Genomic DNA, 14,499 nt, shown 5'->3' with positions numbered 1-14,499 from the left:
TATATTTTGTTTTCTATCAATCGTTGATATGTCACATTATGTGTCTGCCCTTCATGGGCATTCGATCTGGACGTGCACAGCATCTCACCTCGTTCTTAGCAATCCTTCTTATTGTTTGCAGATCATTATGCGTTCAATTTGTACGTGTTGATACAAATGGAAAATATACTACCTGTCTCTATCCATGTGAAAACAGATGGAGAGAGATTAGGGTAATGTTGTGCATTTGAGTTTTTCAGCTTCTAGCCTGAAGTTTTAAAATATATATTATAATAAGAGGTCATGGGTGATTCTGTTGCAATTTGAGTGTCAGAAACCTGTGAACCTATGATCTTCTATGATTGTTTTTAGTTTCCTGTGTACAATAACCAGCGCTCGTGGGTACACCAAAGTGGTAAAATCCCAAGACCTGTATTACGTCGAGCTTTCCCATCACATCAGGCTGATATCCTGTGATATAACTGAAATATTATTTAAGGCGGCGATAAATCCAGTTCACCCACGTGTATATTACAATTGAGAGCTCTCATGACGATACGGGTTATAATTGGTCTTCAGCAATCAATGCTTCTAGAAAGAGAGTTGAGACTCGCGGACATGGCTGATGTAGGCCATCGTATCCCAGTTGCGTAGATCGATGCTCACGATGTCAGTCACAGGATTGTATGGTCCAGACTAGAGTATTTGCGCATCGCCGTTGTGTGTATTACTGAGTGCGGCGTTAAACAACAAACAGCTGATAGATTCTGAAGTTTGATATGAGACACTGCAGGAATAGATTAAGACTAGTGTTATTGCAAGACTGACTCATGAACTTTATGACGTACTGCCTCCATGGTCTAGGGATAGAGCGTCTGCATGGTGAGCGGAAGATTGGTGGTTCGATCTCAACATGACAATATGTAACTGACGGACAACACACAAATATGTTTTGAACAATAAAGTTCAAACGCAACAAATAAGACGAGTGTATACCGTCTGTAGCTTGTTGATGTCATTGCACAATGGTATGTTAGCCTATTGATGTCATTGCAGACTTACTTATGAGCCTTATGATGGACTACCTCCATGGTCTTGTGGATGGAGTGTCTGCGTGGAGATCGGAACATGACAACATGTAACTGACATACAGTACACGCACATGTATTGCAAGTCAGGAAACGGAACAAACAAGTGTATATTTTCTGTAGAGAATTAACACGTGTTATCAAGGATTCGCGGTTCAACGTATCATGTACCATGCGATAACTGTTACTGGTTATGCATATCTCGATTGTATCGGATCGGAAACGTCGTCCGTATCTTCACATCTCGAGGTGAGCGTGTAGTTCCTTGAGGCCACCACCACGATTTCACAACTGATTGAGGCAAAAATGTAATTACATTTACAACATCCATCGTGTAAGGCTTCTGGGGTATGAAAATTAAGTCACATGGGACAATATCGACATTATCGTGATCAGCCACATATGTAATTGTGGCTTTATGCATCTATTGTGTCGATTATTTCGCATCATCACAACTCTAGTTTCTTCCATAGTTACATGTACGTATGAGATACAAATATGGTAACAGGCATCATCTTACAGATAATTACACAGATGATTATTATTTACAGATTAAAATAAAAAATGCAGCAAAGAGGGTTTGGGTGATCCTGGCACAGTCAGGCTGGTTAGGCTCTTCATCAGCTCAGGGCCCTTGCCCCCTCTACACGCAGCCAACACAGCGAATGGGACTTCTCCCAGGAAGCGCTGCCAAGTCAAGCCTACCTAGAACTTTTCGGAGAATGTGAAGACTCCCCAACACTGCAGCCTTCTGCATTACCCAGATTGTCATACGGGCTGCATTCCTGGTAGCAAACCCGGGTACTCTCCCAATGACAGTAAACAGATTGGGAGGTACCAAACCTAAGGCACCGAGAACAATGGGGAGTCGGACAACTTGAAACCTATTGGACATTTCGAAAGCGAGGTCCGCATATTTGCCATGTTTTTCCTCAATCTTGACAATCACACTAGTGTTAAAGGGGACAGAAAATTCAATGATATAAATGATTTCATTGGATTTATCAAAGGGGACAAGATCAGGTTTGTTGGCCTGGATACGTCTGAGGCTGTAAATGGATGCAAAATCACACATTGACGCTTTCGAGTGGGAAGTTACTGGTCCTGAACAGCAAACAGAAATCCATCTGTTTCACTTTTTAGGCCAGACAACTGCAAAAGCCTCTACGGGATTGCTGATCTCCTAAACACACTGCACCTAAACTCGATGCAGCAGCCGTTCAGATAGCCTCTCTTTTAAAACATGAGTCTGGGCCGACTTGATATGGCACTTCGCTTGGTTGACACTCATTTCTGTACCGTCCAGCAGTACAGAACCATCAACAAAATCAACACCGACATTGAGATTATGTCCCACATCCTTGGCTCGTCTTATAAAACTGTGGAATGCCTTTTTGTCATCATGGGTATTGACATGCTTCACAAAAGGATCATCAGACAAATTAATGTGTGCAAAAGTGCACAAAACAATTCTATCATAAAGAGCCCCAAAGTTAATCAAACCACGCCCTCCCATAATGATTGGTAAATATAAGGGATTGAGGGAAGAGCGAGAGTGGTGGGATCTATTGTCTGACATGATTCTTCGTGTGAGGGTGTCAATACCCTGAATTTCTTGTTTTGTCCAATCACGAAACACCAAAAGAATATGAAAGGACGGGCACAGCAGAAGTATTTGTGGCTTTGACTTTGTTGCGAGCGTTCAGCTCTGAACTCCAGATTTTCTTAAGTCTACATTTGTACTCTGCCCGAAGGCTTTCCTTGATATGGGCATTCTGGAGTTGTCCCTGTTCTGCATCCCCAAGTAAGTATAGGCCTGACATTATTATTATTATTATTATTCACCTGATGTAGGAGTAAGCATATACTCCGTAAAAGTTGTGTTCCTTATGATAAAGAAGTTGACATACATAAATTCTCTTCCCTATCATTATTACTGCTGCTACTACTACTACTAGTAGTATTAGTAGTAGTAGTAGAAATAGTAGTAGTAGTAGTAGTGGTAGTAGTAGTAGTAGTAGTAGTTGTTGTTGTAGTAGTAGCAGTAGTAGTACCGGTAGTAGTGCCGGTTTATAGACATCCTCAAAACTGCGTTTAGTCTTGCGAACGAAATATTGTTCGTTAGAATATTCATTAATACATCTTGAAATGTCAAGTTTATACGTGTATGAGTACCATATTTCGTTACCTAGTAAGAGCTTTATTGCACCGACTTCTGTTTGTGATTTATGACATAACAAAACAACAAGCGCGTACGAATACTGGACTGCTTTCATCACATCTTTCATCACCATTGCCATCAATTATAGTATATGTTTTGTAATTACAACCTAAAGGATACTGCAAACTGATTAAACTTCCTGACTAGACGCTCATGCAAACTGACTAGAACTACATGCCAACTGTCCCCTGCATCATGACCTGAGTGTGACCTTGGTAATAATGCTATACCATTTCCAGTGATTCATGAGTGTTTCAGCTTCAGCCTTGATCAATCGGGCGCCAAAACGAAATCAAGAATACATGGGAGCAATTTGCTTTATATGACCTGTTGTTCTACTTGTTATATGCATTGTGTTTCAGGAAGTGTGGATATGTGTAGTTCAGGCAATGACAGCACAACAGTAAACGGGTCGGTGTACCTACATTCCCTGGGATTCCCTGGCAGTGTCGGTGTTAACGGCAGCTGTTATGTAAGGATCACAGGGCAGGATATACGAGTAATATTGATAGAAGAGCGGACAAAGCCAGGGACACTTAACATCTCAGGTGACGGGAGACAGATCTGGACAAGCGTGATAGTAGACGAGTACAACAGGGTGTTGCCGGGACAAGCTGCCGAAATAGTAATAGTCTACGATAACCAGGATCAGACTTGGTCAGATGTATGGATACGTGTTTCTGGTATGTATGAGAGTATACCGCCAATTTATCTTTTGACGCTTCTCCTTCTTTGATAACCATCAATTTATCAATAAATTAACAAATAGAATCTGCCGGTCTTGATTAGAAGTTTGCCTCGCTTTCCGAGAAAACGAGTAATTATTTCAATCTAGTCTAGTGCGATCAATTTAATGATAAAATTCCTTTCATGAACCAATCTATCCTGACAATAAAATATACATGGTTTCTGATTTGTTTAATTTATTATATTGAAAAATACAATTGTGACAGCCCCTCCAGAACTGCTGGTTCGATCAAAGGAAAATACAGTGTAGCCATGATGAAAAGAAACCATCTTTTAACAATCTTCCGTAATGTACTAAGAAAATATGATGACTTGACTGGTATGCAGTAGGTTTCAATATATATCATACTGTATTCACAGTTATTTGTATGGTAAATTCCTCAGTAAATAAAAGACATGACCTACGACTCTATGGTCAGCTAGTTTCCCCGTGTCCAGAAGTTGCATCACTTATTTAAGATCAACATGGAACTCGAACCTAGAGACTGCTACAGAAATGATTGTTCACAGCTTCAGGTCAAATGAACATAACTTCTAGGCGACAAACATTGGAATCATCAACCACCCCATCACCCACGCCACAGGCGCCATCACGTTCACAAGGTACAACCAGTCCATGTACTTTGGACACACTGACCACTGCAGCAACAACAAGTACACCTTTGACATCTATAGGTGAGTGTCATCTGATGACGATGATTCATGACCCTGGTCAACGGTGATCAGTTGGATTATCACTATATTTGTGTGGGTATGAGTATGAACATTTGTGATGACACGCATTTGAGAAGACTAGTGTTGTCCATGGCAACAGTGTTATTACCTTGAGTTTTCCTGAGTCTGTATCTAATTACTAGAACACGCAATAGCTGACATAGACTGCCCTGTACAATATGCTAAAACATCAGTACAGCACAACTCCAGGAGGTGTAATCAGAGAGCCTGACTGAAAATAGTTTGACTTGGTCTCAGTGTGTTTGTTTGCCGTACTATTATTGCAGCTATACGATGGCGGTTTGTAAATAATCGAAACTGGACCAGACAATCCAGTGATTGTTATTTGTGAGCCACGATCCACGCCATCAGGGTACGTAGATACACAATCAACCAAGTCACCGGGCCTGACCATCCCGATCCATTTGGACGCCTCTTAAGACCAGCGACGGTTTCTGGGAACCTCATGTATTCTTACCCGGAATCCCCACGACGGCCATGCATACTAACCACAGAGGAAATCACTCATTGTGTTTCATTTCCCATACAGATTCACTAACTACGTCAATAGCCACAACGCTACGGATATCCAACGCCATCACTACACTGTCTGAAAGAACTACCTATACTACTGCTCCGGGATCAACCGACACAATGACATCCCTTACCTCTACAGCCCTGTCATCAACACACACAGGTATCTATATGTACATGTAATAACGACAACCAATGACATTGTTATACGAAATATTGAAATAATTTCGTTTAAGATTGTGCATGCACGTGTGTGTGTAAACACGCGCGCGCTCGTGTGTTTGTAAGCCCAAGTTGTGCAATGAAGGCACAGACAAAAGCAGAAATCTTCACGTTAAAGGCTTCATGTGTCTCGTTTCAGACAATGGAAGTATTGTTTTACCCTTAGCAGTGGTGTGTGGTATCATGGGTCTCATCATCGTGGCGCTCATCATATATATGTAAGTACATCAAACTGTTTGATTTATACGTGTGATATTATGGCACTTGGTTATGAAGTCAAAATACAACCTTGTTAATATTATACAATGATCGTATGCAAAACGTCTATTGCTGCAGCATGGTAAACAGGCTATCCAGGAACTCGCACGGTAATTCATCTAAACCTGAAACGTCAGTTCATTATGGTGTGCAGAGCATCCCTAATGGGTCCCATCGAGAAGATGACCTTATTCCCACCAGTGGCACCACCAACACATATTCTGGCCTCAGCCATGATGTTGAAAGAAATATCTACAATGTAATACAACGTAATGCAAGTGAAGACGGTGACGAGCATAGCTACGGTCACATAAACAGAAGTGAAGGACCTTCCTACGTCAACTCGGTCAGTGGAGATGATCCATACATTAACGACTAGAGACTAACACACAAGCTAGTGTTTCAGATTGTTGCAGCATATAGTACCATTATTCGCAGGTATAAGATCAGTCAGTGCGTATTTGCACTTATCAAGTATAACATGTAAAGTTGATGTTGTCTCTATATCATGTTCGATATATACTCAAAGCCATTGAAACCGCACTTCAGTGTTCAGAAGGTGCGTATTTTATTACAGTGAAAGAAAGCCAAATGAACCAACCAAAATGACAAACACACCCATCACATGAAATGTTAGCAATACAATCCGTAAAAAACACCTCCGTCGATGACGTCACAGAGGCTCAGAATGTAGCCGAGGCCACTGGGGATCAATAACAGGTATGACCACAATGTCCACTGACGTATGCCTGAAGTCGCCGAGGCATGGACTGACAACTCAGGAAACGTTGTTGAATGTTCGCCAGTGATGTTGTAGGGGTGAGTGAGTATGGTTTTACGCCGCTATAGCAATATTCCAGCAATATCATGACGGGGGACACCAGAAAAGGGCTTCACACATTGTACCCATGTCGGGAATAGAAACCGGGTCTTCGGCGTGACGAACGAACGCTTTAACCACCAGGCTACCCGATCGCCCCTGATGTTGTAGGGACTGTGTCAACTCTGCTACTGTCTGAGGCGGTTGGTGTCAAAGCTCGTCCCATAAGTGTTCAATTGGATTCATGTCAGGTAAAATGGCAGGATGTTGTTCCTGTTCAGAAAGTCTCCCATGAACCCTATGGACGTGCATTGTCATGCTGGAAGACACGCTGGTGTAGGTCGCCATGTTAAGCCAGTAATGTCAATAGTGCTGGGCGAAGGGTATTATTCACATAATCTCGAACATTGAGGTTGCCTCTGATAACCACCGACTGTGGGAACGAAAATTGATGGTACATCCCATACCATTGTACCGCCTCCTCAAAAACGACACCTTTCCAAAACACAGCAGCGTTGACGGGTTCCAAAAGTACCAAAAGGTACAAAATGTTGAAACGATGCCACAGTCGAGTTATCGTGCATGGATGGACGTTAACACGTCTGGCGACGATCACTTGAGTTGCCCCTTCTTGCAGCATTCCGATCGCTTGGTTCCTGCTGGCTTGATCGAGTCTTGGCATATTGAACAAGTGACCGATGACCATATCGTGTGTGCTTTTAAAGAACCTGGGATCTAGCTTTCCACATGCAGCATGTGTCCAGCAACAGTGATTGTGTTACGGTACAGTGTGCACAGTTGCGTTTATCTCTTTCTGATTCATTGCTCCAAGTTGGTTCGAACCCGAATTGTCACAAGGGGACACATATCTCTCACAGAACCATCATGATGTTCGAAAAGGTTTTGGGCAATTGCTCTTTTCACAAGTACGCTCATCAAAAGCTATTGTGTTTTCAATGGCTTTGTGGTAAATCCTCATTCCACCGTATTTTTCAAAGTTTCGTTTATCACCTGATCAATCAGCTTGCTTGATAATTATATTTAGTTTACCTGCTTTGTTTATTAATAAATATTATGCTAAGCTTTGAACATATCTGGTTATGCTTTTTCACATTTCTTTGAAATAAAATAGTGGTCTGTATATTCAGTGTGAGACTAACCGGTGTTTGTACAAAGGCGAACGTATACATATAAACTTTATTCTGGTAATTATTTCTCTAAAGTTTGAAATTGTGTTCCATATTTGTTCCATATCATACACATACCAGTAAATCCTTATTCCATAACATTTCACAATATTTCATTTACCAACTGATCAATCAGCATGTTTGATAAATATATTTAGTTTATTTGCTTTTTTATGAATTATTATTACTCTAAGCTTTGTACATATGTGGTTATGCGTTTTTACATTCCTTCCGAAATAAAATATTCATATTCCAATAATTATCTTTGTACATCATCCGATATTTTTTGGTTATTGATTCAACTACATGTTATGACGTTAGACAGTTCTTAGATAAATCTGTTAACGCAAATGTTACATTACTTTCACATGGAACAGATATGTCTTGGTCATGAAATGTTTATTAACCTCTGCCATCTAATTTGATATCAGAACAAATTTGACATCAGATATGTGTCGCTGGCAGGTGTCTGCATCGAAAGGCTATCAAAGACATGGAAATAATTAATAAACATTTTCATTATATATAATAGTCATAATAATAATAATAATAATAATAATAATAATAATAATAATAATAACAAATCTGCATTGTATGATTCCGACTATATCATTAGTGTGTATGAATCTCTATCAAGTGGTGATGATACTAGGTGTTTGTGTAAATATAAGGAATTGTAACAGACATGAATTTTGTCACTGATATTTTAGTAATATAGGATAGTAAAAATCGGAGTGTTTGCGTTTTGTACATTTTAAAATCTGTACATTTAACAAACATAGACGTTTAGAAAATCATGAAAATAATGTTAAATAGACATTGTTTAAATGCTTGGGATCTTAGCCATGGTTTAGAAGGTATGGCCACTCGGACCCCGCGTCTCGGGGTCTAACTGACCATGTCAAAGATTAAACACCGGGTGTTCGTGGTCTTAACTGTATCCATGCTGATGGGGAAAACTAACTACATAATTCACGAGTTGCGTCAATCTTGTTAATGATTTGTGACCAGATATGTAACTTGTTATTTACGAAATATAGTCTTCTAAATTAATACCAGGTGGCGATATAGCACAATATGAAAACAATATTCTTCCTGAAGTCACGTTCACACTGACATGGAAATAGATAGCCCACATTTTCCGGGCATGATAGGCTAAGCACTGTGACGAATGGTACTATTCATACGATCAGTCAATCTATTGTGCATTTTCCCTTTGTGTAGAGTCATGCTTTTCCTGTAAATGTCACAATGTGTTCAATGGCAATATTGCATTGGATATTGTAAATTCAGCAACACTTATCAGAAAGTCTGCATTGTCTTGTTCCACTTGTTTTGCATACATGGACATGATAGCACGGCAGTAAAACAAATTTGAAACACACGGGACCCATGAAGATCCGGGGTAGAATAGGTCTTCAGCAACCCTTGCTTGTCTAAAAAGCGACTTTGCTTTTCGTTAGAGGCGACTAACGGGATCGGGTGATCGGGTGATCGGGTGCTCGCTAATTGGTTGATAGATATCATGGTTGATGCATAGTTTCAACCAGACAATGGAGCTCGTCCAGTTCAGACTGTTTCTCAGTAACTATGACTTGTTGTTGGGCAGCAGCAGTCCAACTTCTCCATCAACTCACTCACAAATGCATCCTTCTCTGCCAAACGGGTATGAAAGGCAATGGTAAGCGCGACACGGTAAACCTGAAGCCTTGAATAATATAACAGTTTGGATAATTGCACTGAATATTTAAAAATTGCGTGAGTATTTCAAGCAGCACATATGAATTGCCTATGTCAAATTCATTTGTCCGAGTTTGCTTCCGTTGGGTAGAGATCGAATGTTCGAATGCAATGTATATGTTCATACATGTATATGATTAACTTCCGCACTCTATTCCTCTTCCTCCGATAACATTGTGTTCATAGAACGCACTAGTTTGAAATATCACAATATGGATCTAACAGGCATGTTAGTATCACAAGCAATGTCATAAATAAATCATGATCTTGGTTGATTATCGCCGGATTTAGTCTTTATCACAGACGGCCTCAGTGGTCTTGTGGTAGAGCGGAAGATCCCGGGTTCGATCCCCAGCCGCGTCATACCAAGAGACTTTGAAAGATGGTGCTTCTGTCTGGGGCTTAGCGTTTTTCTACCATGAATTTGGAAATTACTAGATTCCGATTTGTCAATCAGAGGCTATTAAATGACAATAAACCCCCTCTTACTGAAATAGCTGATTTGACGGCTGCATCACAGCGGAAGCTAATATTTATAGAACAGTACTTTTTTTAGTCATTGTGGTATGGCATGTTTAAATAATTAAATCTACAATTACAGGTAACAAAAGTTGCGGTCACTACAATATTCAAAGAATGTCCGGCAATATATTTCGTGCAGAAAACACGATAGAAATCTACAAAGAGAATGTATTTTAAGTTTTGGAGACAACAGAGAGCTTGGAATTTGGCGTATTACGCTGTAAACAAACTGCTTGGGTATATGCAGTGCCATATTTTGTTTTACAGGCAGTTGTCGGTTATTCCGTATTTCAGAACGACAACCCACTCAAAACACTCGACTCAACCCATGACGCTTCACTCAATATATTTGCTAATACCAAAGTGTCTGTGTTGTATATAGTCATGGTAGAATGGAGATAAACGTTCGGTTACAAATTCAGTTAAGTGCAGGTAAATCTACAGATAACCTAGCTCTACATTGAAAACAGTACGTTTGTTTTCTATATATAAAAAACTACCTTCACACGTACATTTTGTGCTTAAGTACTCTTGTGACTCCTCGGGAGGGGATTTCTATTCCTGTGGAGACAATATTTATCACATCGATCTCCTCCCATGCTCCAAGCACAAAGGTAGGTGAAGCATTTAAGACATAAACTGCAGCGCAAAAGAAGGTAAACCCTATTAATGGTGGCTGAACATGAAACAAACAAGAAATTGCAATTCGACGGCGGCGAATTTGATACGAGTGTCATAGCTGGGTTTTGGACTAAGTCTTAATGGTTGTAGTGTTTCGGCGACTGTTTCAGCTGCGGAACGTTTAAATAACATGTTTTGGTCAAATTCAATTTTCAAGATTATGTGTTACTATCTTTTGCCAGTCAGATTTTATACATGGGTGTGCGATATGGTGCGCGTGGATGTCGTTGAGTGTTACTAAACTCTGTCCAACTCTTGTATTCCCATCCTTTAATATTTGTTCTCGTTCGTGATCTTATTGACGTACCTTATCCCCGATTATAAATATATAATATCACTTTATCTGCTACACGATTGCTACATACCATACAAAATGTCGCATGTTGAAGTTGGGACACTGCACAACGTATAATCTGTTATGAGGGATTTATATCTATCATATCTATAGATCTCCGACGACGTGATGGAACGAAACCTCGTTAAATTGAACAAAAACTACAGCGAATTATCCGCAAAGAAAACCATGGTCCAGATGTAAACATATTGCCAACAAGGACATTGTTGGGTCCATTCAATACATTGTCTTAAAGGTCTAGGTATATCGAACTGACCCGGTTATATCGTATATGTTTGGAAGGTAAACAGGATGTATATTTATCCAAATTATAACCATTTTGACTTTAATATATGTCTGAAGCTAGGTACACGTTTTATTAATATTTCTTTTGCTATTAATTTTATTCCATATATAACAAGGGCGGTGGAGCAGGCTTTTGGTTAAAGCGTTCGCTTGTGACACCGAAGGCCGGGGTCGATTCTCCGCCTTGGTACACTGTTTTAAACAGTTTCCAGGTGGCTAGAATATTGGTAAAAGCTGCGTAAATCATTACTCACTAACAAATAGAGACAGTGTCTGATGTGGCACCTCGACCTTCCTCGGTCGATTATAATCCTCTCTAAACCTTACCAACAAATGACGCCAGCTGTTACCATTCAAGCAGCATGTAACATTCTGTGAATTAATACTTCAGTCAAAGTATGGATTTAAAAGCTATATTGAATTTGATTACATCTACCAATCTGACTATTACAATCCGCTATGCATAGTACTAGAAATGATCACAATAAAAGTGTTTTGACATTGGTGGAACATTTAATGGGGGTACTACTCAGACAACTGGCCGTCGAAGCAAGAGTGAATGAACTCATTCATCATCTGCATTATTGATCATGTATTTATTTATTTTTAAATCTGACAATGATTCACAGAGACAATGTCAAAGATTCATCGATGGTTCAACTTATAATGGGCATCATGCCGTTCAGTATAAACCTTTAAACTGCAAAGTTCTGAAAAATGCCAAAAGGGTACATTTTGAGTATTAACCTTTTCTCTGTTCCATGTATATTTACAATATTTAGTAGATTATGCTTTATCTTTGTAAGAGAAGGTGAGGTCGGGTAGCCTAGTGGTTGAAACAGTCGCTTGTCAAGCTGAAGGCTCGCGTTCAATGCCCACATCGCGTTCGATGTGATTGCCGTTTCCGCTGTCCCCGTCGTGATATTCTTGGAATAAATGGGGCTTAAGTCCCAACTCAGTCACGCATATCGTAGGAGGAAAAATGTTTTTTAAACTTTTTGTCTGTCGTTCCAGAAACAGCTCAAGCTGAAGAGTGGTAAAGTTGTTCCGCCACTTTTCCCCGAGGAGGTACCGCCACACACGAATAAGCGTCCAGTAAGATATTCCTCCCTCGATAACTTCCCTGACGCCATATCACCAACACGATCTCTCGGCAATGCCCGAACTTGGACATCCAAGAGCGGAACACGATCGGAGAGAGACTTCCTACTCCTCCGGAAGATGATTGAAATGGGAGAATTCCAACGACCCAATGAGAAACTTCCTTTCAAAAACCGACGACTCAAGGCCCAGGAGAAGAGAATAGACACTCCCCCAACCCCGAAGCCATGTCAAAGACAACCAGTACGATCGAAATCTACTTCCAGGAGAGTGCCGGACCGATTCAACTTAGGACAAATAAAACGGATCTCCATTGCTGACTTTCGACGCACGAAAATGCCCGGATTTCTGAGTTTCGTTTGTCAACGGAAACACGCACCTTTGGATCTACTGGAGAAAACACGATCGATTCACTGTGACCTGTTTGGTCCGGGTTTGTGTCCAGATTGCTAGAAGTTGGAGAACAGGTATGACTTTACCCAGGCCCAAGATGACCTGTTTCCGTATCTGAAGGTTACCTCCCGATCCTTGGTCGCGGCTCCTAAACTGAAGAACCAACCAACGCCGATCTATCTTCAGGGTAAATGGCATCTTTCCGCGAAGAAGGAAGCTGGGACTAAAGCCCTGGGGAGTGTGTACACTCAGTTGGATCTGTATCACAGGATGGTCAGGGACAAGGAGGGGAACAAGAGATGGGATCTTATGACGTATGGCTAGCTAATGTTAAGCCCTACCGATATGTACTCAAGGGCCAAACAACAATGATCATCAGGATTTATTTCCTTCTAAAATTACATTAATGTTTATGGACTTCGTGGCTTTTGAGATTGTGTGACTTTTAACCTCGGGTGATGAAAATCAACGTATTACCTCACCGGAACTGCACAGAGCATGCTATAGTTTATACTTTGAAACAGAGGTATACAAGTGTCAATTTACAGATTTCTTATTGAAAGTAATTGTTCGTTTATTACGCATTATGTTTTTTATCATTATGTGAATATTATCAATGTGTACAACATAATACCTTCCGATGAATGTTGTTATCTCCTGACAGCATGTGTGTTTGTTTGTTGCTTCAGGCCGCAATATTCCAGCTTCATGAAGGCCGTCCGTAAATAATTTATTCGGGACCAGATAATCTAGTGATTGCTATCATTAGCATCGATGCGCGCATTTGAAATATGACATGCATCAACCAAGTCAGCGAGCCTGAACACCCAATCCCTTAGTCGCCTCTTACGACAAGCATAGTCGCCTTTTACGCAAGCATGGGTTGCTGAAGAACAGTTCTAACCCGGATCTTTATGGGGTCGATAGCTTGTCGTCATTGACACGCAATAAGCCAGGTGAGAGATTTCGACTGAAAGTCTGCTTGTGCGGCAAGCATGGGCAACAAAAGACCTGTCCTGGTTCGGAATTCCAAAGAGGTCGTCTAGTGCGCTGCTACTGATCAATCACGATCGATTAATTGCAAGATTAATCAACATAAATGGTTCAAATGTATGCCTCTGAAATTGATAATTTGGTTAGAAATTATTTATCTGCGACAAGAATATGACAGTAAATTGAGAATGATGAGCGGAATTTCACGCTATCAAATATATGAGGTCGAAACTGAAAATCAAATATACTTTACGAACGCTTCAATGTAATTTAACATTATAAGACTTCCACCGACTGGCAACTGTTATCATTAGTTTGCCAACATTGTAATGCATATCTTACATATTATGTGTCTCTGGAACAATATTGATCAATATTTCCAATGCAATCAGGAAGGCTCAGAGCAATAACACATGGTCAGTTGTGTAAATATATAAAGTCAATGCAAGAGAATAAACAATCTTGAATATCCACCGAAACTGGTTCTAGTTAGCGTAAAGGGAAAATAATGTGAAAATTATATATAATGGACCACTGAAAATCAGTGATGACATCAGGTGAAGGCTTTGTAATGAATTGGTTCATGAAGCGCCAGTAAAAGTAAACCATTCGCTTGTTACGGAGTTGGCTGTTGGAGCGGGTTTATTTACATGCTGTGC

The 14,499-nt window shown here is 40.3% G+C and overlaps 1 protein-coding gene across 2 annotated transcripts in view; it reads left to right on the top strand.

Annotated features, from left to right (window-relative positions):
* The window catches only part of LOC124110311, a 34,831-nt gene extending 28,507 nt beyond the window's left edge, over positions 1-6,324 (top strand). The window contains exons 2-5 of one of the 2 annotated variants that reach the window (XM_048384625.1): positions 4,546-4,710; positions 5,300-5,446; positions 5,645-5,723; positions 5,842-6,321. In XM_048384625.1, coding sequence (XP_048240582.1) covers positions 4,546-4,710; positions 5,300-5,446; positions 5,645-5,723; positions 5,842-6,142 — 692 coding nt within the window. In that variant the 3' untranslated portion in view covers positions 6,143-6,321. Of the gene's footprint in view, positions 1-4,545; positions 4,711-5,299; positions 5,447-5,644; positions 5,724-5,841 lie in introns of both variants that reach the window. The other variant, XM_048384626.1, reaches the window with a different exon arrangement.
* Positions 6,325-14,499: the final 8,175 nt, after the last annotated feature.

Source organism: Haliotis rufescens, unplaced genomic scaffold (genome assembly GCF_023055435.1).
Source record: "Haliotis rufescens isolate VD_foot unplaced genomic scaffold, xgHalRufe1.0.p SCAF_5, whole genome shotgun sequence".
Classification (NCBI taxonomy): Eukaryota; Metazoa; Mollusca; class Gastropoda; order Lepetellida; family Haliotidae; genus Haliotis; species Haliotis rufescens.
This window is presented reverse-complemented; position numbering and strand designations above follow the sequence as displayed.